Source organism: Ruditapes philippinarum, unplaced genomic scaffold (genome assembly GCF_026571515.1).
Source record: "Ruditapes philippinarum isolate M1 unplaced genomic scaffold, ASM2657151v2 ctg3577_1_1_1_1, whole genome shotgun sequence".
Taxonomy (NCBI): Eukaryota; Metazoa; Mollusca; class Bivalvia; order Venerida; family Veneridae; genus Ruditapes; species Ruditapes philippinarum.
In genome coordinates this window covers 80,504-108,278 of record NW_026864304.1, presented here as the reverse complement: position 1 = coordinate 108,278, position 27,775 = coordinate 80,504, and the positions used below count along the sequence as shown (strand labels likewise).

The 27,775-nt window shown below is 31.8% G+C and overlaps 2 protein-coding genes across 6 annotated transcripts; one reads left to right on the top strand and one right to left on the bottom strand.

Annotated features, from left to right (window-relative positions):
- Positions 1-1,269: 1,269 nt before the first annotated feature.
- On the top strand, positions 1,270-24,118 carry LOC132725139 (solute carrier family 13 member 2-like). Of its 5 annotated transcripts, XM_060710222.1 has the most exons (15): positions 1,270-1,415; positions 3,018-3,145; positions 3,870-4,017; positions 5,233-5,259; positions 6,469-6,555; positions 7,371-7,538; positions 9,540-9,716; positions 11,663-11,791; positions 12,463-12,549; positions 13,238-13,342; positions 14,677-14,762; positions 15,376-15,509; positions 16,136-16,297; positions 16,978-17,115; positions 17,645-24,118. In XM_060710222.1, the coding sequence occupies exons 1-15, from the start codon at positions 1,309-1,311 to the stop codon at positions 17,837-17,839; spliced, it is 1,878 nt and encodes a 625-aa protein (XP_060566205.1). In that variant the 5' UTR covers positions 1,270-1,308; the 3' UTR covers positions 17,840-24,118. The 5 variants fall into 5 exon arrangements, with proteins under 5 accessions (XP_060566205.1, XP_060566206.1, XP_060566207.1 ...); XM_060710223.1 differs by lacking the exon at positions 5,233-5,259; XM_060710224.1 differs by lacking the exon at positions 6,469-6,555.
- A 69-nt stretch (positions 24,119-24,187) lies between these two features.
- Positions 24,188-26,626, bottom strand: LOC132725140 (carbohydrate sulfotransferase 11-like). The gene is made up of 2 exons (XM_060710228.1): positions 25,910-26,626; positions 24,188-25,339 (listed from the first exon to the last, which is right to left on the bottom strand). Exons 1-2 carry the CDS (start codon positions 26,043-26,045, stop codon positions 24,246-24,248), a joined length of 1,230 nt encoding a protein of 409 aa, XP_060566211.1. The 5' UTR covers positions 26,046-26,626; the 3' UTR covers positions 24,188-24,245.
- Between the last annotated feature and the right edge of the window lie 1,149 nt (positions 26,627-27,775).

Sequence of the window (27,775 nt, the reverse complement as noted above, 5' to 3'; positions counted from 1 at the left end):
ATACCTCGGCTAGGCGGTAATTAAAGAGATACAATTATAGTTGAAATAAAACTATGAGACTTAAGCAGAATTCGTACAAACTAATTGACCTAGCTACTACATTTTATCTTTTTATTTTAAAACATTTGTATTTTTAACTGACGATATATACTTATTGAACTGTAATTGTCTATTCCACACTGCAAACAAAACAGATTGCATACAGAATAAAGTAAACATTTGTCAATACTTAATTACTTTAGCATGTCTGTAAAGAAATGATAGATGTCTACATATATCAAGTAACATAACGATTGTTGCAAAAATGTGTACTGTATACAGCGGTTGTCTCGGAAATTACCAATCTGTTTTAGAATCACCAAGTATCAAGTTTACATTTTTAAATCCATTTCTTAATTTTACAAATTTGGTATTTTAGCACTCAAAGTGAATGTCAGCAACAAAGTCCTAAACTTTCGAATTTTCTAAAATAATCTTAACTATCGGAATTCTGCCTTAGTCGGTGCTGGGGGGGGGGGGCACGCACACATTTATAACCGTCGTCTTAACAAAAATTCAACCTGTAACCAGTTCATTTTTGCATTTTATGATTTCATTTCAATTTCTTATTAATATTCCCCTACTTCCGTCAAATAATGTAAATAAGCATGTAAATATATAAACTTTAAAGAAATATTATCACAATTTTGGCAATAAAAGTGTAGAAAAATGCTTATTTTCAAGACGTAACGTGCAACGAAGATAAATGTTAATCTTGGCATTCATAAATAATACAATTACAGGTCATGAACATGTCTTCGTGAGTACAAGATTAACGGAATGTGACATTTATTTTATAATAGTATTCATTTTATTATTAATTTAAATAATTGATACATGTATGTGTGTTAAATATTCAAAACATCATACAAGGGCTTATTGCTAAGTTGTGAGCCTTGTTTGTAAAGGTTTGCCTTTTGGAGGACATATTGCATTTACATGTGACTTTCTTTGTCTACATTTTTTGACTATTTAGAAAGTTATCCACAGTATGTACGAAGGCAGATGCATATTTTAAAAAAAAATACAGAAAGCTTGTTTTCAGGAAATGCCTTTTTTTAAATTTTGGAAACAGAGGAAAAACTGATGCATAGACAGCAGGCGAACATGTGAACAATCAATCAATCTAAAGCCACAATCTTATATGACTGCCATGATGATCAATTTGATTTAATCTCTTTTCATTGCTCTTGATTGTTATCTAACCTCCATATTTTATATAAAAAATATTGCTTTCTCATCCATTATGTTATATTTCAGGATACTCTCATGTTATTTATGGGAAGTTTGGTAGTTGCTGCTGCTGTTGAGAGATGGAACTTACATAAGAGGATAGCTCTCAGGGCGCTTACACTAGTTGGGCCGGAGCCAAGATGGTAACTTTCTATCATATATATCAGTCTTGTATGAGACTCATATGTTAACTGATTGTCTTTTGTAAAAATGTGTACGCACTCGCTTAGAAAAGAAAAATGAGACATCTTTCTTGATAATGTCAAACCTGTTTTTCAAAAAGCAAAAGTTACAGGTGCTCGAATCTTCTATTAGGTTTAAGGCGCGTTGGGGGAAATAAATGCCTTTGCTACACTGCGATTGACCAAATATTTCTAGTCTAGACCAGTAACTTCAATATTTAATCTTCTGATTCTTTTGTGTAAACTTGTCAAAATATCACGTGTAACAATACAATAATTTGACATAGTTCTCACAGGGTTTTAATACAGTAATCGCATTTATTTATAAGTGTTAGAGTGTTTGCAAGTAGGTGGATAGTTAAACACTGTTGAACTTCAGTACAAAAATTGGCTGAAACTATTGAAATAAAGTTAACGAAATCCAATCAGAAATATGGTCAATTTTTTGCATGCCAATTTTCAAGACGCTACTCGAAAGTTCGCAAAGTGTCGCGTTCTACCTTAAAGGCAGAGTTAAAGAAATTCACGTGCTACCATGCGTTATAGTACATGTATCACATTTCGTGCTTGCATTATTACTTAATTTTATTTGTCTATGTTATAGTTTAACTGAATGTCCCAATAAATTGCAATATATGGTTTATTACCATTATCACCATTATTCTAACGAATTGTTTTGTAAACTTGATTTGTCTATTGTTAACATTTTTTTTCCAAAAGTATTTCAAATATTGATTTAAATACTAGGAATGTATTATTTGGATATTATTATGTACTTTGTCTTGAACAAAATGTTGATAAAGTGATTTAGTATGAATGTTTATATAATGAATAAAACTATTTTGTTCTAGAACGATTTATTGTCCTGTTATATTATATATATGTAATATCGGATCATGTATATTACACTTACCAACAGCATTGTAATACTTCCGTTGTTGTTTTATATATGCTCCTCAATACTTAAAAATGATTATTATGATATGACAAACCTTCCATAACCATAGAACCAATTTATTTTAAGCAATGGCAAAGTCAATGTTACTTTTTGATCAACCCTCAAACGTCTGAAGTTCCTGCTTTTATATGCAAGGTCTATCGTACTTATTATTAGATAAAATGTGATAATAAACTGTCATTATAATTACTTATGAGAAGTACAATGACACTTTGCTCTTGTTTTGAAAATGTTAAAGCCAAAGAATTCGATTAAAATGCAAATATGATAGTAAAATTTATTAATATTTGAATATCTAATTTTGAACAAGATTATTCATGTTCTTTAAAGAAGATGTTAAACAGGTACATGCCAAAACTGAATTAGGTGATGGTGTTGAATAAAATCCTATTATACGAGCCTCTGAACCTAACTGTAAATACCGGTAATATATATGTATGATATTCCCGCATACTTACATACAGTTAAAAACAACTTGTGTTCCAATGACGCAAAAATACTTTAACACTAATGAACTCCGCTTATGAACTCATATGACGGTATGCACGGCTTTGCGACACGGGTACGGATACATTTAAAGAATGAAATTTGTTTTGTTTTTTCAGGTTGATGTTGGGAATTATGTTGCCAACGTGGTTTCTGTCAATGTGGATGTCAAACACGGCCACCACTGCCATGATGATCCCCATACTTAACGCCATTTTGACCCAAATCAGAGAGGTCAAAGAAAAAGGTATAATTATAATAAAACGTAGTAATTGATTCATTATATGGACTGTATGAGTCTTATATAAAAAAAGTTTAAAACCCCCAGTTAGTTAAAACTAACATATTTCAACTTCTGTATTTGTTGTGGCAATTTCCTAAAATTTTAGTGAAAAAATGCATTAACCAAATATTTTACTTAGTGAGAATGTAAATTAGCTTGTGATTATAATTCAGTAATTTAAAGACGTTTATATTGTCTGAGTCGTATTGATGTATAAAGGAAATAATGAAGTTTTAATTCTCATGTCTACAGGAACGGAATAAAGGTTCTTTAGCTTACAATTACAATATTAATTTTTGCAGTGATGAATTATATATCATACATAAATAATGTGATAGTAAATTAGTTATCATTGCAAATTGCCATCATCACTAAATATAATGTCTAGTAAAGGAGTTTGATGTAAATACTTTCATATAGAAAATAAATATTTAAGGAAAATAAGCTATCAAATATCAGGTCCTTAATGTTCATTCTTCTTCTCTGTTAAGTTTGAAATGGAACAAACCGATACCCAAGTAAATTCCAAATGGCATTATTTTGAAATGCAAGATAACTTTGTGGGCTTACCCAACTGTAGATTTTCCCATACAAATTAAAACTCAATTTTTAAACCTGCATAAAAGCTTATTGCCTGGACCATAGGATCATTATATATGACTATTTATATAAATTAAAAACATTTTAGTAAATGAAGGGAAAAGACGTGATAGTGATGACGAAACCACGTGTTTGCAAGAACCCCAGAACGGACATATTCCGAGTGAACCGCACAAACGCGATGTGAAGGTGGTATTAGAGATGGACAACATTCTAGAACCCGGACATCCTGTCACGTGAGAATTTATCCATTTGAATTCTATATTTGCACCTATTCCAGAAAGACGATATTTTTGTATACTGTGAAATTTAACTTTTGTTTTATGTTTTGGTGAAGGTACCCATAGACGAATTTACAATGAAAGTAAATCATGATTTTAAAGCTGAAAAGTACGCAAAATCATACTCTGTATATGACTTAGTATGTAACTATGTTTTAATAAAGTCAGATACGTATATATGTTTTGGTGAAATTATATAGGTTAAGTTCTTTCTTAAGGCGTATTAATGTCAACTTCGCATGCATATCCAAAAGGAGTGAAATTGCCTTTGTCTGATGAAGAAATATTGGGCGATTAAGATGATCAGATAAGTGTATGTTCTAAGACACAAATAAAACATTAAATGCAGAAAACGCATCATTACGAAATTACTTCCAGTCTAACTCAAATAATCCTTCTCAAGCAAGTTGATCCCCTCTTGTAGCTGCAGATAAATTGGAACGACTATTTTTACTATGAAATATGCGTGATAATGACCCAAAACATCGAATATGCTGAATATTTACCTTATGAGAAATAAAAAAGCATTGACCGTTTCAGACTTATTGCTGAAGGTCCAAGGTATAATTTATTTGTACACAAAACATTCTGCTCACCTTAAACCATTGTGATTATCATTTTAATTTTCGTTCTCTGTAGTTTTTTTGAACTGGTAAGAAATTATTTGCTTGAAATATTATTTAACACATTTGCGATTTTTTCCGAGAATGCATAAATTGCCTTTAGAATGCATATTTTGCTTTTAAATCTTTAATGGACACGCAAATCGAATATTTGCAAAATACATTGTATGAAATTTGTATGTTTATGCACGCAGAAAAATTATTTTAATTTCAAACACCAACTTTTTTGAAAATATATTTCTTATCGGATTTCTATAATTTATGTGTAACAGCAGCGGCAACGGAATTCCGCCTTGTTTGACCACATTGCAAATATTAAAACCATTAATGACATATTCTTGGCATGGTATGGTAGAAGTTAATCGAGATTCATAAGAAAAATATTCTATAATATAAATTATGTTATTCAAGTTGATTATGGCTGGGTAATGGATAATAAAGAGTGCTTGTTTTGGTGATAGACATTTACTCTGTATCAGTGTTAAATTGTGCATGTTCTTATACCTGTTATAACAAAGTGAAATATTTTCATTGAATTTGTTTTCAGTTTACCAATGCCGGTAGAACCACAAAGGTAACACATAATTGAACTCTCAAGATGTTTTTCTCTTCTTTCTATAGACCCTTTGACATTATACCAAGTTTGGTTTCCAGGTTTAATACCATTCTGTTAAATTACTTCTCAAAATATTTAACAGATGATATAGAAGAAATTGATATTTTAATATACTAGCAGATTAATGCTATACAGACACTTATATTTGGTTTGTTAAACCATTATCAAAACACATGCATTTGAATAGTTAAATAAAACATGCATATGCTATTACATTTTCCATCTGTTAAGTTGTTGTACCCACTTGATCCTGACACTTTATATGTTTGATTTGTGACCATTTATTTAGTCAGCTCCAGGCAACCAAGCAACCAAACAAACAATAAAAGAAGTAAAAAGAATTGATACGGTAGTGTTGAATGATTTTGATGCAAGGGTTGATAATTAAGCTGACGCGTTTTGTCTAATTCTGCACGCAGTACCTCCCACAGGCAATTTATTAGTCAAAGATTGAAAAGGAAGTTGACCTAGAAACCAAACTGATTAATTTGTCTATCTTTCGCAAAACAATGCTTAAATTCGTATTTATTTCCAAAGCAATGCTTATAACGTGCGGTCAGTATTTACAATCGTAGTCAGAAACGATACACTTCTATAATACTTGTATTTGCACTTATTTGTAAAAGGAAATTTTGCATTGTTTTTCTCTAAGAGTCTCTGTATGATGTGGTTTATTGAGTGATGCTAACCAGTCAATCTGTGTTTCTTATTCCTTAAATTTGAAATGCAGTGCTTGATTTCTTTGAATATTTGGAAGCATTTTGATTCTTCTTTTAGGATTTTGATTCTTCTTTTGATGATTGTCTCTCAAAATGGTTAAATTAAGTTATTCTGTCTATATTGTGACATCACCCTCTCTCCAATGATGTTGAACAATTTTATAGGTTTACCCTTTGATAACACGTGCATGTTTGAGTTGCACTAATGTTAAGTTTAATGTTATTATATTCCAGGTTGCATTTCTATTTGAACGTGTATATTTTAAAAGATCTGTTTGCAAAAAAAATGAAGTGATCCCATATAGTAGTTGGTAGTTTCAGATGTTTTTTATGATACAATAAAACAACAACCTTGAATTAAAGGACAGCTACATAATATAGACAGAATCAACATCACTTTCATTTTTTAAATATGCAAATTGGCTTTACTTGTAACTTTTCTCCAAAGATTCACAAGGACAGAGAGCAGCAATAGTTTAAATGCAGTTGACTTTACCTCACGGTCCATGTTAACACAGCCAGCCGAACACGCCAGGTGACTAACAGATAAACCATAATTTGATGACCTTACTTTTTTCTTTGACAGTGCAATCATGATAAAATTGTAAACGTTCATATAGCTTTAATCCAATTAGTGTTTAATCTTCAAAAGGAAAACTTCTCCTTTCTTAACCCTTAACCTGGCTGAACCGGAAGTAATTAGGCTTTGCCATCAGTATAGAACCAGGTCGAATTGCACGAGCAGTTTTACCAGGCTATATCCTGTTGGTAGCTCCGTATTTGTACGGACCATTACAAATTCAAAACCGGATGAATCCATTATGCAAATTCAGCAGGTTAAGTGTTAGTTTACGTAATAAATGATGTATTAAATTACACAATAAATGATTAATAAATTACATAATAAATGATGTAATAATTATAAACTATTAATAACGTGTCTGTCTGTGAGTGGATACTAATATATACCATAGTTGACTATTAACAAATGGGATTTTGGTTTGCACCAAATCATGTACACTATTGAAGTAACGTATTTATCAATGTATAATATAACAAACAAGTGACCTAATATATTACACATTTTCCGATGAGAAGGAACGAAATAATTATGCATAATTATTATACTCTTTCTATATATACATCTGCATTAACAATAAATTATATGTATTGGTTATAAGTTTTATTATTTAAAATTGTTCCAAAATCATTTGCCTGTTTTCTGCAATGATTAAAACATTTTTATGCCAAACATAATGTTAATCAGAAAATTTATAAATGTCCACTGATTTTGATAAGCATATACTACTGAATTCATGGTACTGATAATGTGATATGTATTTATTATAGAGCAGAGAACGTATCGTATGACAATGCTGGCAAGTCAGAAAACGAGAAGGAATATGAACAGCTGGCGAAAACGTTTGCTTTGTGTACAGCTTATGCTGCCAACAGTGGTGGTATAGCCACATTGACCGGTACTCCACCAAACATTATCCTGAAGGGTCAAGCTGATATGTAAGTATACAACTGCAGAGTGAAATTTGGACACATAGGAACAAAACACGTATTGCACTCACAAAACTTAACTGATATTGCAAAAGATAATGTTTATTTCAGCTAATAGGTATTGATGAAATAAGGAGAGTTTCTTAGCTTCTGGCAGTATGAATGAAGCATATTTTAATTTTATTCTTGTATAGCCAAACTAACATTCTATAGATACGTATATGTACATGTAGCAGAATTTAATGTTCATCTTTTTGATTTACAATGTCATAGTATATGTTTTTAACTAATGCAAACTATTGACAAAATTAATAATTTTAGTTATTTTGTTTCTTTGTGTCCACTTGATAGGCATGCTAGGAATTTGATCCTCTTTTTATTAATTTAGATGACATAGCTAAAGTCGTGGTGTTAACAAAGCTTTTTAAAATGCTAAGAACTGAAAACTTCACTAATATTTTGTATATATAACGTTAAACATATAAATAAGTTTATTGCTTTGAAAATTGTCCAAATGATATAAAGTTTTAATAAAAATAACTTTTTTATAGGTTTTAAAAGCCAAATCAATAATGTTTTTATATAACATAACGAAAGATATAAAAATACACAAGAATTCATAGATGCAACCTCATCAATAAGCAATGCTTGCTTCTATTGCAAGAGCATGCCTATGACCTCTTCAATCCGTTTCATTATTTACAGCCATTGCTCTGATTATATCAACTTTTCACAGACATTATCACATGTAAAAGAACACATATTTAACCGAATGCTTCACTCCAATGCGCCTCACACTCAATGCATATACTGCTTCATATATTTTGCTTTACAAATGCTAGAGTACGAAACAGCTTATTATCTAACATCTAAACAATTTATATCGGCTTTTATCGCTAGTATGTGTGCGAGTTATTTAGAATTGTACCGGCCATGTAACACAACAGGTAAGATTAAGTAAGAAGAAACAGTAGAAAATACTTTAGTTTGGTGATCGGAACAAAATAAACGCTTTTTGATAGAAACCGCTTTAAAAAATCGTAGGATTGTCTCGCCTGAAAGGATAAACTAAAGGAAAACGGATGCAAAACGCTTTGCAAAGATCAAAGGTACACAGCGATAAATACGTCAATAATATTAACAATATGAAATAGTCTCTAAATTATGAAATGAGATGAATGTTAGACGTTGATCGGACAAAAATAACAAACATTTCACAATAAGTTTTTATTTGGTAAATAATGTAACCCAAAGGAATGAACGGATTCGGGCTTTTTAAAGTAACCCTTGATGTTGTATCTTTCATGTTATTATTTTATTAATATAACTCAAGTCAGCTTTTGCATTTATATTGTTTTTGTGTGTGTTTATTTTTCTATAATACATATAGTTATTTTCTTTTGATAGTTCTGTTATTAACCATTCAGTACGTTTCTTATTTTTGTTTAAGCACGATTTTTACAATAGTAGTTTAAGTACATGGCTATGTTTTTAAAAAATAAATAAAAAGCTATCAATTAAGATTAATCATGCGCTTTCCTAGAGGAGAATATATATAGTTTTTAAATAAAGTAAGACTGGGTTGATCAAAATTATAAGAAAAAGCTTAAATGTTTGGTTCATAGCTATTATAGCTTTATTTATAACTAAATACAATGTTGTTAAAAAACATTTCAATATATTAAACAAGGAAGGGTCTTATACATTGTCGCATTTTTGCACCGAGGAATCTTTAATGCATATATATGTTTCGGTGATGGTAACACTCTAGTGTAACACATTGAGCAAACATTAACAAGTTAGTCATGTATTCTCAAATACCAAGACACAGAAGACAGTTTTGAAGGCACTTTATTTTTCTGCACATGAAAACGTGGCGTTTATACACCGCTTTTTCTGGCTTGGACGCTTTCACCGATGTATACTTCTTCACGTAAGTTGACATCAAAAGCGCTTCTTTTTATTGAAAGCCCCAGTCTAAATATATCACGAATTCTCTTACCTTCCAAGACCAATGTCGAATGTCAGCCGAGGAGAAAGAGCACACATTAAAAGCAAGACAGATAAAGAGTTTGAAGAATTGGCGAAGACTTTTGCAACCTGCGTTGCATACGCAGCTAGCTGTGGGGGAGTGGCCACACTGACTGGAACGCCCCCTAATATTATTTTAAAAGGACAAGCGGACATGTAAGTTCTGTATAAAATTTATCTCAATTTAGAAGTAAGGCTTAAAAGCTTAGGAAGATATAAAAGCAAAGTTCGGTTGCTTTTTGCTTGTTATTGAAAGGTAGGTTATGTTATGTGTAGTTGATTCTTTGTTTACATATGTGTTTGCATATGTGTTGGCAAAAGGGAAATGTGTGTATTTGATTCAATTTCCTGTTCCTGCACGTTGTTCGCCAGCCTTTTTGCAACTAATAGCAGTTCTGCTTTATATGTTATTGCTCTATCAATATAATGGCTACAAAACATTTTTTTTCAATATTAAGCTATTTGTATAACAGATAAAATAACAAAAAGCATGTCATCTCTTCTCAACATTTCAAAGCATATGTCACTTAATATTAATAACAACATAGACTCTACATCTTTATAGTTGAAATAATTTCTACTTATATTTTTTTTATATTTTAGTTCGGTGTATTTTTTTTATAGTTGACACGTTATTTTAGTTTTTTTATATAAAATAATTTATATCATTTAATGATTATGTATGTCTTGGAATGGTCTTAAAATTTAATCATAATTTGCGATATGAAATGAAATGGCATATACATGTATATAGTATTCAGTTTAATCTCACAGTGCTTCTGTCAATTACAGTTTATTTTATCAATGTTTTTATTTTCACATATATGTCAACAAGAAAATGTCATTGTCTTTTCAATTATATATTTATTTCGTGAGATGATTTGTCTGTGTAAATGTGCGCTTTCGAAAATTTAATTTGTTCACTTTGTTTTCGTTGCTTATATTTTTTGTAACGTAAGAAGGAATACGTGTAAAGTTTAATGCTAACGTTGGAACTTACATCGTCCATTTCAAGATATCAGGACGAACATTTAAAGTTCATAGAGCCTCGACAGCCTGCACTGACCTGATGACAAAGGCAAATGTCAGGTTTAGTAGTACATAATATGGTGATCAGACTTGTTTAAAATAATAGTTATAAAAATGTTGGACAGGTCACATAGCTGTAAACGGTTGTAACATAACCAGGGCTGCTAGGAAATGGTAATACAGCAAACAATTGTTTTACACCCGTCATCATTCTTCATTCTCATATTTGAATAAAACGTTAAACATAAGTTTGTTGTATATATTTTTAATATAAACGGCACTATGATTCAATGAAAATCGGCGTAAGAAAAGGTGAAGTATTATAATATATAATACCCTGATGTGTCTTTACACACATATATACATCTGTAGAAAAGTGACGATTTTTTTACGTTAGGTATAACACGATGTCATATAGCATCGTTCAGAATATTTGGCATTTAAAGTAAAATCAAGGCGCCACTTGACACCCTTATTTTGTTTCTTTATTGAGAAAGGGCAAGCATGTGTTTTATTATGTTGTAATTATGGATTTAAAATATTTTACATGGCTATCACTTAAATTAAATAGCATCAAATGAGAAATCGTTTTTGAGAATGGTGTCAAAACGTAATCAAATCAGTATTTTGACTTCCTTAAGATTACGAAATCACTTAAACTGTACTAATTGCAAACATACAAAAAGAGCAAAGGATAGCTTAGCTGTATGGCCAATGAGTAATGTTTTGAAACTGTAGCAGTACATAACGGCTAAGTTGAACGTTAGGTTCTCTTATTTCAAGTCTAAAAGTTCATGAATAAAGATTATGTTGGCAACAATGATGTTTCAATTACTTTTTTTAAAGCATTATTCTTCTCATCGAATTCCTAAGTAAATTGTTAATACAAAATTTAAGTTGGTAAGGACCTTAACTAAATCCACATGTTTAAATGAATCTTTTTAAAAAATAATTTCGTGCATGTGCGCATAATATGTTATTAGAAACTTGATACAGAGATTATTCGATATAAAGATATGCATAATTTTAAATGCAAATTACTGATGTATTGTTTTGCTGTAATTATATTCCAGTCTTTATGGCGAATATGATATGCCATCGGCTATAACCTTTGCCAATTGGCTTATTGTCGGCATTCCACTTTCTCTAGTCGTCTTCATCGCAACATGGATATGGCTTCAGGTTTACGCTCTTGGAAAAAAGTAAGTGTTCTTAATTATGTTAACTGGACATATAAAAGAAACCAGTCTGCATGTTTTAATAATCGGTTAACATGTTGTATTATGGACTATTTGTATGTCTTGTCTCGAACAGTCCTGAAAGTAGTAAGAGACGTTAGCTTTCGAGACTTAGTTTTGTATAAGTAGGGTCGACATACATTGAATTATTTTCCGGCGGTCCACTGGCATCCACTAAATAAGTTATATCTTTCACTAAAAACGACTTTATTTTATGTTAAATTTAAAGCTGCACGCATCCAGATGAGCCAAACTTTTTCAAGAAATTCAATCTTTATAAAAATGTATTAAGATCTTAAGAAAAGTAAAAATATTCAATATTTAATTAATTAATTACATGTTATGTGCGATTAATGACTGATTTTGCAGTATCAATCACTATAATTCTACTGGGTAACTATCGCAGTAAGTGGTGTTTATGTATGTTCTGACCTTGTTTTAGGCAATTTACTTGGATTGTAAGTGCATTTGCGATGTGTAAATTACTTTCTTTATTCACTTCACAATATATTACTTTTTAATACAATTTCAAAATTTTCATGAAAGGTTGCATGAATCTGGAGGCATGCTGCTTTAAGTAACAAAAAAAGGAATAAAGAGATGAAAAGTCTTATACAATATTATTTTTCCTATAGATGTTTGTGTTGTGTAAAATCAGATGAAGATTATAGTGCAGTAAAAATTCACCTCAAGCACGAGTATCACAGGCTTGGTCCTATGAGGTAAGTGAATAATAACGTGCCTCTGGATAAGAGCAATTCTAGGGTTAAACTGTTATATGTTGTATGTCCTTCTTTATTTCATATTAGTTACTGCAGTTTTGCGATCAACCATCGAATAGTTTTATTTTGTTCTGGCAGTATTGATGTCCATAACAACTGGTTCTATAATTTAAACAATATGAGTAACTTTAAACTTGTCACTTAATATAATCTACTGTAATAATTGTCGACAGTGCTGAGTAAATGCCTCTAATAATGACTATCGTGAAAAGGAAGAGCAATGAAATCAACAAGGAAAAGTGAAAATTTAAGGCTCAATTTGACGAGAGAAAATTAAAGGTGCAATATTTCGAACACACAGTGGTGTAACCGTCTTTTGCATTATGTCATCTTCAACGTAATAAAGGAAAGGAAGCGATTATCGCGAAGGAATAGAAAAAAAGCAACAGCACTGTTCCTGAAGAATATTGATTGCACATGATATTGCAATGATAACATCATACAATTATTGCATTTGGCGAGGAATGTTCTACTTAAAATATTTGACTTTGTTTTGTTGAATAATTATGCTGCGTCTTAATTGATATATCAACAATTTTTCAGAACAAAAAAAGTTGTTAATTTATTTTTTAATTGCCACTATTCTATGTTTTTCACTACATGCAATAATATTTGTTTAAAATTCTAGCTTTGCAGAGAAAGTAGTCCTTATAGATTTCATTGCATTAGCTCTGTTATGGATCATGCGAAACCCTGTGTTCATGCCAGGTTGGGGCAAACTCTTTCGAGAAAGGTAAATGAATAAATCTTGTTTACTTACATATTAACTTTTCTGGCTTTGAAGTTGTTAAAAATATTTCTGAGGTCTGTCTCAAATCCCGTGATTATCATTGGTCAGTCTGCATTTGAGCCGCGTCACGACAAAACCAACATAGTGTGTTTGCGACCAGCATGAATCCAGACCAGCCTGCGCATCCGCGCAGTCTGATCAGGATCCATGCTGTTCGCTATCAGTTTCCCTACTTGTAATAGGGTTTGTAAGCGAACAGCATGGATCCTGACCAGACTGCGTCGCAAACCCATTATGTTGGTTTTGTCATGACGCGGCTCATTTTATGACCTCTCAAATGTCTGAGGTCTGAGTTTTAGCAGATTGAATTTCTTTATTACCTCTATTACCTCGGACCCTGAATTATACTATTTATACACATCTTTATCTATTGCTGATTTATTGTCAACTTCGTACTCGTTTGCATAAATGTGCATACATGCATTTCAGAACTTGAATTAATAAACAATATACAATGTACATTGAGTGACATATAAAGAGAAGTAGGAATTTCTTCATAATTGTTTGCAACTTAATATTAATTAAGAAAAAAACTTAATTTAATATTTTTAGACATTTTGATTAAGGACTTGCACGGCAAAGGGAACTTGTTTAACTGCCAAACAAAAAGTTTAAGATTAATTAAGATTAATAAAGACTTAGTGTTGAAATATGGTAAACAATATCAACAAGGAAATGTGGCGTTCAATGAATCCTACTTGTAGGCATTTGTTTGGTAGCAGACATAAATAAAAGTACAACAGGCCCGAAGATGCTTATAATGTTACTGTTTTAGTGCTCTGAAAGGCACTCTTGATTAATGTCCTTTAACTGCATTATACGTATATTTCTTAATCTGCAAAATATGTATTTATTCTGTATTGCAAGTATTTTATCTGCACAAAATGTATTTTATTTGCATTATATCTTTTTTACCTGTATTATAAGTATTTTAAATGCATAATATGTATTTTATTTGCATTATGTGTATTTTATCTGCACTATATGTACTTTATTTGCATTATTTGAGCCGCGTCACGACAAAACCAACATAGTGGGTTTGCGACCAGCATGGATCCAGACCAGCCTGCGCATCCGCGCAGTCTGATCAGGATCCATGCTGTTCGCTCACCAACTCTATTACAAGTAGAGAAACTGATGCGAACAGCATGGATCCTGATCAGACTGCGCGGATGCGCAGGCTGGTCTGAATCCATGCTGGTCGCAAACCCACTATGTTGGTTTTGTCATGACGCGGCTCAATTATTATGTATTTTATTTGTATTATACTTCTGCAGATACGTGCAGGATTCTACAGCAGCTATTTTCATGTCAGTAATCTTGTTTGTCCTTCCAAGTGAATTACCCTTTCTTAAGAAAAAAGGTTAGTTATACTTTCAAATAGACAATTTGTATACAATATGACAAATAACAGTACAATATGAAAACCAAATCAATAAGGGAGGGCGGCATTAAATGAAGGCAACCCCTAACACGGGACCACCGTCAAGGATCTCAGCAGGACACCAAACAGGGCAATGCCTGCTTTATATGATCAAAATGTAGACGGGATATTTCGATTATATTATAAATGTTCGCCTTTCGTCAGTGGTTCTGTATTTCTTTAGATAATTTTTAACATTATTTTGTCCAAATGTTTATTTCTATTTTGTTACTTTTAATGATTTTCTTGTTTCTCTTTATTGACCTGTATTGATGTTAATGTTTTTTGTACTTTGGAATCAGCTAACTTCATTAATAAATCAATGTAAATCTGAAATATCAGATAATAGGCTACAAGAATTACCGTTGAAAACTTGACGATATGTTTATTAACTGATATGGAAGGTAGTCCATTATCAGCTTGTGTTGAAGTAAATCACTAGTTACTCCCCTTTGTTGTATTTGAGTTCAAATGTTCGTTAGTAAACATCGGAATATTATATTGTACATGTATATCAATATGTATTTTTAAACGCATGTGTTTTGTGTTTTAGCTCAAAGAACTGACGAGTTGACGGCAACACATCCGTACATTCCACTGTTGACATGGAAATATGTAAATGATAAGATGGCATGGGGAGTTCTACTTCTGATGGGTGGAGGATTTGCGCTCGCTGACGGCTGCAGTGTTAGTTCATTACATGCATTATTAAAACAATGCTAAAATATGTTTGCACGTCCACCGATGAGTCAAATGAATATTCAAAACATCAAATAAAAGAAAATTATATCTGTTGAAGAAATATATTAATTTATATTTAATCCCGGTGTAACTGTGAATAAAACAGAATTTACTTTTTAATCATCAAACTTCGACCTTTCTACTTACAGTGTATGATTTATTTCTGCAAATTTAAACAAGTTAAGGCACTTTCTGTGGGGACGTGTGTGCCATGCGCTAGGATATATCACTAAATTTACACGATTTACTCTCATAAAAAGTAACACAAATCGGTGAGCGTGCTGTTTCAAAGGCTTCATTTAGCCGCAAATAAAGAAGTGCTCTTTCCGGGAAAGGATTGTAAGACACTCAAACAAAACGAAATTTGTGAGAAATTTACCAAGTTTCATAGTAATGAAAGTAATGCGAAATACAGATCTGTAAACTAATGTTTAAAAACATGATTAAGTAATTGCATATGACAATGTATGTGCGTTTATTTATTTGGATAAAACAACAGACCAGTTTATGTGGTCTTTATGTATTTATTTTGTATTTATAGTAATGGCTAATAAATTATCTGAATTTTTCAGAAATCGGGTTTATCAGAATGGTTAAGTGAGAAGTTGACAGTGTTTGCAGATTTACCTGAATGGTTAACAGCTGCTCTATTAGCCTACATTACCGCTGCTATAACTAACGTGACCAGTAACGCTGCTACTGCCACTCTCTTCTTACCCATTGTTGGAAGTCTGGTGAGCACCTGGTCATCTCAAATTAACATTACGATATTTAGATGGGCTTGAAGCCTTGTCAATAAGTGTCCTTCTAAATTTGTACATGTATTCATAATGATTACAAAACAGTGAGTTTCTAGTCAGTAACTAATATTCTTTAAGTATGACTCTGTTTAATGTTGTTTTATGTGATTTCCCGTCTACATATGGAAGTTTTTGCTTCAGTAATTTTCTGTAAGTTGCCAACATAACATCTGAAAGCTTTGTCCACTTTTTTTATTTTTGTCCATTAACATAACGTTATTTTCGTTAAAGAATGGAATAAAGAAGCACAATGTAATATTTAATTTCATACATTTGACAGCTATTTGAAATCAATTGAAGTGTAAACCATCATTTGCATTATCTTAGATAATTTGTTTATATTAACAAGAAAGAAAAGCGGTAGTGTTCTAGTGGTACACTCTTTGACTTCAAATCCAGGGGTTACAAGTTTGATTTCCAGCTATTCAAACTTTTCGAGGTCCAGTATAATGATGTTTTCAACCGTTGTCTCCCATTACTAGTTACCGATAGTCTTATGCGGTGAGTGGTATATAGTAATTACCGATGGCGACTTTTAGATAAACGTATACAACATAAAAACATACTTTTACAAATTGAACTGATTTTTATCTTACTATTGTTTTGTGTTTCAGGCAATTCGTCTGGCTGTTCATCCTCTGTATTTTATGATACCATGTGCAGTGGCTGCCTCATTTGCCTTTATGTTGCCTGTTGGTACGCCTCCTAATGCAATTGTTTTCTCAACTGGATACCTCAAAGTTTCTGACATGGTTTGTATTATATGTCAATTTCTATCAATTCCTAATAATGTATTTTCTGTTACTGCACAAAGGGAAGTAAGTAAGATTTTTTTTATATCGGAGGACTTTTCTTTGAGTAGGACACCTAATATTTATTGCGAAGTACTGGTCGGGTCAAAGAATGGATTTAAAAGCATGTCTTTTAGCTTAACGCTACCAACAGTTTCGGACTTAATGCCATGATGTACATGTTTTATCCATTCATAGTAAGTTTAAATATGCAGGAGAACGGGAAAGACCCGACCCTGATAAATGGAACTCGTACATTTCATATTGAAATATCGGAATCATTTTCTGGATGGAAAACCGAACATTTAAAGGCACTTTGACACCAATTAGAAGCTGGCACGGCTGTACAGTATTGGTTCAACATTTTGTGTTTTCTGAAATTCTTTAAACTTTAAACTTACTTTTTCAAATTAAAAGCTGGACAAATACATTGAAAACATTTAGCAAATAATGTGATGAAGAGTTAGATAAAGTATTTTTCTTTTTCCAGATGAAAGCTGGATTTGTGATCAACATTGTATCAGTGCTGATACTGTGTCTAGCTCTCAACTCGTTCATCTATCCTGTATTCGATCTGGGCAATATACCTGAAAAATTCATGAGAAATAACACGGCAGGGATCACACCAGTTATAACTGTAATAAATAGTACATTAGGCTATAATATCACCAATGTAGGTACGTGAGTAGAAGATAAGTGAAGAGTAATGAGGGAATAGGATATAAACGAAAAACAGAGAAAGAACTGTAGAAGATGTAACAACGTAAACCAATCAACACCTCGCTTTACTATGGACTATAATTTGCCCTTTATCTTCTCGAGAAATAAAGACTTAACAGGTCAAAGATGTTGTATAGAAATGCAAATCAACGATTGACTTTAAACTATATAATTGATTAGTGACATTCGGTAAAGAAAATATTTAGAAAATAATAAAAGTTGGAACAGATGATAAATCCATGACAAACTGGCTTCGTTAAGTAAACAGATAATCATGTTTATATATATATAGCATTAAGGTCGAAACAAGATGAATAATGTGTATGGAATCATTACACCATGTTCGGAGAAGTGTGAAAATAAGGCGAGCCAGGTCCATGACATCGAAAAAAACATTTTCTATGAGTTTCATCATTTATAACACAACAGTTTTTGTCATTTGCGTCAAGCATTTGTTCTGATCACTGGTCAAGAGGGTTTACGTCTTCATTAAAAATCGTTAAAGTTTTGCTTTATTGATTGCGTTTATAATTCCGTCAACGACTTTGTAAGAATCATCTTTTTCTTTCTGAGAGGCATTAAAAAGTTTGTCTGATATATATGAATGCAGTTAAGGATTTTATCGAAATCAAATTATGTAATGGCCTTAAGATAATGTTTGAGAATTATAATAGGTCTGTATGTGATCAGAACATCATCGGAGTCTTCATATAATATTCTCAGTGTTAGTTGATTAAAGTATTCGTCATTTATGTTGGAATTGACAAAGGTATAAGAAGTAAAGACCATGTCATGTTTACAACGTTATTTCATAACTTCAATAACTGATGTAATATGGCTTTGAAGGGAGAAAGTTTGCATTTATATACAACTGCACGAGGTGGCGCAATAAAGATGAAAGAAACATCTCATCGGTGGAGGGTTAAAGTCATAAACTTCATGTGTGGAAGGTCATTTTCTCTTAACACTGTTAAACAATAAATATGTGATTGAGTGAAAATGATATTTCTGTTTATGGATTGATAGTGCTGATAATGTTAGACACGAGTTATTTAGAAACAAATGAGCCGCGTCACGACAAAATCAACACAATGGGTTTGCGACCAGCATGGATCCAGACCAGCCTGCGCATCCGCGCAGTCTGATCAGGATCCATGCTGTTCGCTTACAAACTCTATAACAAGTACAGAAACTGATAGCAATTGGTTTTGTCATGGCGCGGCTTAAATAGTCTTAGTTTAATTTAGTCAGTCAAATAGTTGTTTGTTTATCTCAGGAATTATTTTCATTATTTGTAAAAACAAATAAAATGATTGTAACCAAGTTTTATAGTTGTATAATCCAGAAAAGGTTTTATGTATGTGCTATTTACATTAATATTAATACTGGCGTGAAAGTGACAGTACTGATTTTCCATGGTAACCGCTTTTAGTTATTTACGGTAACATGGGAGAATATGAAGGTAATACATTACAGTTTACTTTCCGAGAATATTTGTTTTTAATCTTTGAATGAGGAACGCTATTGTGATACTGATGTATCAAAAACATGTATTACGGATATGTCAACTATTTTGAAATCTGTAAGCTATGCATTTTTAACATCAAATCTCTTTGGCATTTAAAGTTCATACAGGGAAAATAAATTGTATACATGTATGTTTGGCAGTATCGAAGACTGTAAGAAGTGTCAATAATCTTGGTAAAATATAAAGTGTAGATGGTTGTGCATTTGAAATCAATGATAGCTATTCTGTCTCTTTTGATAAGAAAAAAGAAACATGTTTTGACTACATACATAGAATATATGTATATATATTATTGTTAAACACAGTATGAATACACAATATCATTAAAAAAATACTGGCAAGTTATTTACAGGACCATGTCAACTTGACCAGTAAAAGAGATTGCAGCTTCCAAAACATAGTTTGAGCATTCTTTTATTCAAATTAGACATTACCTGTATTAAATAAATTTCTGCAATAAATTATTTTCCCCATAAAAGAGCATTTTAAAACATAAGTACGATTTGAAATTTATATACATTCGCAGATTTAAATTAATTCTGAGAAAAACATATTTTATTTCTTTCAGGACAAACAAGTAAATCAGATACATGTGTGTTCATGTGCACTGAATTAACTTTACCATCAATATAGTTTTATACCGTATATTACAAACAGTTTACTATTATTTCTATGTACATCTAGTTGTTAATGGGATATATACAAATAACAATGTTATATTGAATGTTTGTTATTATATAATTATGTTATTTATAATTGAGCCGCGCCATGACAAAACCAACATAATGCGTTTGCGACCAGCATGGATCCAGACCAGCCTGCGCATCAGCGCAGTCTAATCAGGACTCATGCTGTTCGCTATCAGTTTCTCTATTTGTAATAGAGTTGGTAAGCGAACAGCATGGATCCTGATCAGACTGCGCGGATGCGCAGGCTGGTCTGGATCCATGCTGGTCGCAAACGCACTATGTTGGCTTTGTCATGACGCGGCTCGTATAATGACTGGTGTTATTCATAATAGTCACGTGTGACGACAGTCTGTTGTTTTCATTCAGTAATCTGCTTAAAGCATTCCACTGACGCTTCTTTTACTTGACGGGGCTGAAATATTATTTTTTTTTTTTTTTTTTTTGCTATGTGTGTACTATTTTATATAGATCTGGACCAATGACTTGCGTTCATGCATATATATTAAATGAAACTATAAAAGCAACTTTTTCATCTACTTTTTTTTAAAGGATTGAAATTAAAGTCTCACCCCAATTGATTTCCCCGTTCCTGTTTACTGACCATGTGGATGCCGTATGTTAAACGGTATTGCATGGCTGCGTTCCGTAAACTTTGCTGTCATTAGATGATTTGTACCCTCTCATATCTATTTATTTAAATTCAGTGGAAAAAAACTTGCTGCCGCTTTATCACAAAATTTTTAATTAATGTTAAAGAAAATTAAAAAAATGAAAGCACATTATTGAATGAAAGTTACTGACTTTAATTGCATACCATTTATCTTAATACAAATGCATATTGTTCTGTCCAAACATTCAATTACAGATTACATTTGAAAAATAAATCTAAGATTCAACACTTTGTTCAAACATGAATATACATATTAAATATCTCTATAAGTGTATATGTTTGCACTGAATATAAGAATATCAGTATTGTTAATTATGTATTATAAGGTAATACACTAGATTTGCTCAAATGCTCTTCTCAACTGAGAATTTATCATTTTCATTCATGTTCACTTATGAAGCAGTTCTAGAAACTTATCTTTATCCCAATCGAGTCTGCCTCCAGAAACAAAATTGTTGGTTTGTCACGTGAGTAAAGTTCGCTATGGGCTCGAACCCAAGCTCCTGTACAACTAAACCATTGCTTTCCTGGTAAACATTTATTGTGAGTAAATGTAGAATTTGTCGAATGTGTTAGCAATAAATATTGTTATAATATTATCGTGGAGAGAGTCAGTTTTTGCAACACGTTTTTATGGTATTGATTTATTTTGTTTTGTGAAAGATCGTTACCTACATAATTTTCTGAAAAAGGATTCCCAGTAAAAGCAATCGACAGTTTACATTACAATAACGATATCGTCCACATTAAAGAATATACAATGAACCTTGCTTGCTTTGAAAACATTTATGTTTTGCTTGTTATATTTTATTAATATTTAAGACATATCAATTTTTATTTCAGCCATTCTTATTATTTTGTAAAAAACTTGCAAGGTATACTTACTTTTAATGAGGACATAACACGAAGTTTAATTGTAGAATCGATTTTATTAGATTAAATAATGTTTTTATTTTTCGTGGTTGTAAAATTTCGAGGCAGCTCCAAAGTGGGAAAATCAATGCAATTTATTGATGTCAATTGAATGTTTATTATTGTTTCATATATGTCAGCTAAGTAGCATGTACATTTTAGATATATTAGTGTAAAATTCATAATGGATTTATATTAAATGTGCTTCTTTTGTATGTCATCATCATCATTATCATCATTATCATCATCATCATCATCATCAGTTCTTGTATGATGAAAGTTGCAGACAGTTGTCACACTTTTTCTTCTTTTTTTATAATCATGTCAGTTGATTTTAACAAATATTTATCATCAAGTATTTAAGAGCGCAAAGTGCTATTTCCCACTCAATGGTTATCAGAAGTATATATGTGTTTTCTTGATAGGTATATACAGGGGCTTATTCTCGTGTTTTTGACGTCGTTTTTACTGAATAATATATCTGAAAACAAAAACAATTGCAATCATTTCACATGTCTTTCATTCAATATCGTTCATTGCAATTGATATCTGCAACGTTTTATACACATTTTCATAACTAAACTATCTTGCTTCAATTTTTTTTGGGGGGCGGGGGGTAAAAATGATATATATCATCAAAATTAAATTAGGGGAGTATGAAACAGAATAGTAAAAAAACATACTTTCATGCATGTTTGTTGAACATTTTTTTCACATTTTTGGATTTTTATTGTGTTGTTTATTTAATTTTGTCTTTATTCATTAGGTCAGAAAGACAGTCAGTTACACATTTAAGAAAAAGAAATTAGAAAAATTCAAATCAGGTTTCATTTAAAAAATCACTGTTCTGACAAACTTAAAGTTAAAGGGCTTTCATATGGAATGACATGTATAACAGTAGAAAATGTATTCTTTATTTTGCTTAGATGTGCTTTGAAATGGTGAACGCGGCTTATAAACATTTCAGGGAGACCTTTGCTGTTAGGAAGATTTTTGCTGTTTCTTTTTAAGAACTATGACTATACAGCTTAATAGTACTTGTATTATTTACTAGAAAGGTTTTACTTCTTTACACCTGGGCGTCATAATAGATCAGCTTGCCCCAAGATTTCACTTTTATAAAAATGAAAATTGAAGATGAAATAAATGTCAAAAAGTTGTTCAAATCATTCCAATCTGATGCATTGGTCAAAGGAACTTAATATAGACCAATTTAGAACACCCCCTCCTCACATACTTTAATGACAAGAGCTTAGATTTTTAGTATGTAGCATCAACCCATGGTATTGTACAAAAGTTCTGTGATGATGCCCACAAGGGTAAAATTGTTGCCCTTCCGTGCGGGTCAATTAGTTTATTAAGCTTATATTATTAAAACACCTACAGGTATATTAGTCTGATCTTATTTATAGTTAGCTTTATGTCATGTAGCATTTCTAAGCGGTCATGCACAACATTTAACGCTTCATTAATAACGTAACATGGGTTAAAATGACAACCCAATGTGTGCCCTTCATAGCTTCTGCATTGAAGAATTGCGGCTTTTTATAGCAATGCATATCAGTTGAGCGATGGACCTCTTTGTTTTCTTTGTTACGGGAGATTCCTGACGGACCAGTACTGAATAGAGCACATGGCGACATCCAGTAGAATAATGTTAAATGTTTTATTGACGATAAGATCTCCCCTATAGTAAATTATAGGATTGCTCATCTGGAGGCATGCTCCTTTACAATGCTCATTTATTCATGCTAACATACATATTTGCGAAAAATTTCTGGTTAAAGGTATTTAAAACATAAAATAAATACCGGTCTCGAAATTGTATCTTCAGGGATATATCGAATATGTACCTCTTAATAAGTATAAAAGTGTGATCAAAGTGTTTTGTCATTGCGTTTATCACAAACATAGGGTCATGTACACATTTTATTCTTGTACGTTTTTGCACACGGGTTTCACTTATGGCGGTGTTCCAGAGTAGTCGGAATTCACTTTAAACATCCTGCTTCGAAATTCTCAACACGATATGTGTGTTGCATTAAAAATTTACTGATATAGAAACATTTTTTTATATCATCATTTTATAATAATCATACAGATTTAAATACCATACATATTTGCTTTTTTGTGTGTCTGTTTTTTTTCTTAGTCAAAGGTGCTTTTTGTATCATATGTAGATGAAGGAAAGGAAGCTATGCACTGTTTTCTTTGCTTCAACAGTAAATAAACAGATTTTTTTTCAGATATTCAGCAACGATTTCTTGAAAAAAGGTTTTTTTTGGGTGTAGAAGTGTTCCATGTCCGCTCTATTGTTGATCTTTATTTTCATATTTCAAACAATTTTCTTTTATATTTAAATCATTACACGTGTTATAAAGCTGTTATGTATGTATGTGTTGACGCCTTATCATGTTAAATATGAAAATAAAGGAATTTAGAAAAGATATGATGTTGGTAGTCAATATGGTCTATCTGCTAGAGGAGATATTAAAAACAAGTAACACAAGTATCTTTTTTTCCAAATTTTGATTATTTTTATACTATCATAGTATCCATATAGGTTAAGGTATCACATTGTATTTGGGTCAAAATCATAGTTAAATAGAAGAAAGTCTTCGTAGTAAGCGTCCTGAACTTTTAATAGTACTTCCGGTGTTACTGTCTTCCAGTAATATATTTGCCAGTTATGTCTCTGAGTATTTCTTTCTTGTGACGTCAGAGGTCGCAATTCAGATGCCTCTGAAACGAGCTTTGTTAAAGATTTTTCAGTTTCAGACGCTGAGGAACTTTTAAACTCAGCTGCCGGAAAGTGCAAGTCATTATGAATATAACCTTGAATTTGAAATGCTTTCCATATTCTTTCTGCTATTTGTATTTCAGTTATGCACCCTTTACGTATCTGCGTACGATCATGTGCTTTTGTGACGTATGTATGAACCAATGTAGACAAAGAATGACTGATATAGTTTTCCTTTAAAACACGATCAACTTCGTCTCTTGTCGTCTGCTCAACGCCTGTCACGTTTAAGATATATTCCGCATCCTCATTAAATGTTTCGTGCTTTGCTAACATATCTATTTTTGTATCACAAGGTAAACATATTGAAAATATCGGTGCCCAGTGCAAGTCATTGGGCATTCGTCTTATCGTATTTCTTGAAACTGTTCGCAGAAATTCGTCAAAAGTGACGTCATTTCCGCATCTTTTTCGGCTTCCTTTTTCAGTTCCAAAAATCATGAAGGATGCCACATACCACTTATTTGGCAAGAATATTTGATCTATATATGACGAAAACAATCTCGAATACGGGTTTCTTGCAACCATAAAACTCGTGAAGTTGTTTATCCGATCATCCTTCAGATCCATCGTCAATTCTTCATGTTCTTTGATTTGATCATGTGATTCATCCCTTGGAACATTAAACAATGATTGTCCATCTTGTGGCTTTATCCCTGCGAGCGTCATAAATACTTGCGTCCAGAACGTGCTTCCTACCTTTGCGACGCGGCAATAACTAAGTTTGTATTTTTCAGAAATATAAAATACATTTGTTTTTAACATAGCTACTAATCGACGTCTTTTGGGGTACTGGGAACAAAAACGGTGCATATGTGCTATACGTTCTTTCATTTCATCCGCCTTGTTTAAAACGATCCTTGGTCCTGAAATAATGTGAATAGATCGTATCAAAATACAGTTTTATTGGCATTTGGTTTGTCAAATGTTTCGTTTCAAGTTTTGTATGTACATATCAAAAAGAAGCGTTTGAAGATAAAAGGGTTTGTTGTTTTAGTGATATAAAATCCAGACACAAATTTTGCCAGATTTTCGGGAAAAAAAGAAAGAATTAAAGAAAAGCCATGTTTAAATCATTTGTTTTTGTAACAAAAGAAAAGATCAAATAAAACAAATTCAATGTAATATAAAAAAACGGTACATTTTGTGAAAACGAGCTGTTATATTTTCTCCCATACTTATAATTTCTTTGGAGTCAATCAGTGAGATAATTGAAAAAGACAAACATGTGGAAAATTAGAAAAGGAAACAGCAAATCAAAATCCAATAAAATGGAAATTCAGCCAAAAAATACCGTTCGTGTGGTTTATTATTTTGCGTCATTACTCCAGCGCAAAGTGATTCAGACTTGCCAAACATTATGAACATTTGTGAAAAACAAAGTAGGCGTTAAGTAATATATAATGGAATATAAAAAAGGAAAGAAAACAACTTACTTGGCAAAGGCACAACAACTTCCGGCTTGACGTTGTTGGCTTCTAAAAACATCTGGTATCGTAGATATGTTGTCACTGTCAGCAAAAATGTTAGTACCACCAATAAAACAAGTTTCTTCAATTTCAGCCTCAGCATCGTAACTATGACCACAATTTTAAGTTCAAGTTTATCCAGCGTTGGAATTTTAAAATAACTAAATCTTCAGCGTGCTTTGATTTTGAAACTTAATATAGACACCCGCATTATATTCTTGCCTAATATAATATCTGATTTTTTAAATCTATTTTCTGACGCAAATCCCTCAAACTTAATATTTGTTTTACATTATGATACAATATGCCAACTGAAATCCCCTCAGCACTTAAAACTTAGAATTTCACAACCATAACGAGTTTCGGTGTATTAACGGTATGGTTTCATGTCTAAAATAAACCTTTCTTAGTTTTTCTTTTTGTTTCAATGACTTTTAATACTTTCTTTAATTCGCCGTATTAAATCCCTATAATTAGCATTCGTTTAACTTTTGTGTAACAATATTGAGATTTAAACAGTTCCGCACATACATGTATAAAATCACATTTAACATACACTTGTATATTTTATATCAATGAAAACAACATATCATTCATTCACTGTTTACATCTATGCATATGCAGACCTCAATTTTTTATAGGTATTTCAAATTAATTTTATTTATTGATTTTGTCACAGATAATTACATTGTCTTTATCTTTTTATCAAATCATACCCTTGGGGTTGAGAAATATAAACTAGTGACAAAAATGACATGAAATGACCAGTTATTTGTAATTGCCTTTACAGTTGTCTCGAAAAAAGAATGTGTATTCTTTAAACACTATTATGACTATATTACATTAAATTACAATTTTTAAATTTCTTTATAAAAATTAAAAAAGCAATGTAAAATTAGAAAACCAGCATCAACTACCTATTGACTAAGTTATAAGCCAAAATTAGAAAATACATAATAAATTAAATGAAGAATTACAATCTACAAAATTAATAAAGTATTTTGGAATTCATGCTTATGAATGTCTATTTAGTAAATACTGTATATTTGATTTTGTTCATATGTTTTCCACAGATTATTGAAATATATGACAGTATTTCTTCAGCATTTCAAATGGTATTTTAATCGACTCACTTGAATTTGGTACATCATTTCATAATTCAAGAGGTCAAAAAATAGAGAAAATGATAATCCCTAAAGGAAGCCCAACACGGCAAAATTGAAAATGTCGCAGACTCGGTTTGATTGAGTCTGTTCATTGACGGTACTGTTAAGTGCAAACTACCGTCCACGCCCCCTAGCTCCGGTTTAAGCAGAATTCAACATTTAACGTAAACTGGTAAAATTTAGAATTTTGAAACATCCGCAGATGTGATCATATGGCGGTTATCATGGAACCTTCAATGTGACACGTAAGTCATTCCATGAAAAGCGGCGTATGGTCCCCAAATAAAAATGCGTGTGCCCTCAACGAGAAAACAATGGGTAAAACTAAATAAAATGGAATTTTGAAAGGGGATCAGAGGTTATGAAGCCTGCATATCACAGATCAGTTAAGATAAGATACCGGTAGGACAAATTCAAAATGCAGGCCACATTTCCTAAGGGTGATTTAACAGTATTCAAGACTTAGTGGGGAATACTGGAACCCAACAAGAAAATAGCCGAATAGAAAGAACTAAATTAACACAATCACAGCAATAATGTCGTGTTGAACGATCTTTAAGTAACATCTCTGATTGAATGTACGGGCGACATTTTACAGCCTCCACACGTTAATGTGGCGATAAAATAGAGAAAATAAGAATCCCTAAAGAAAGCCCAAGACGACAAA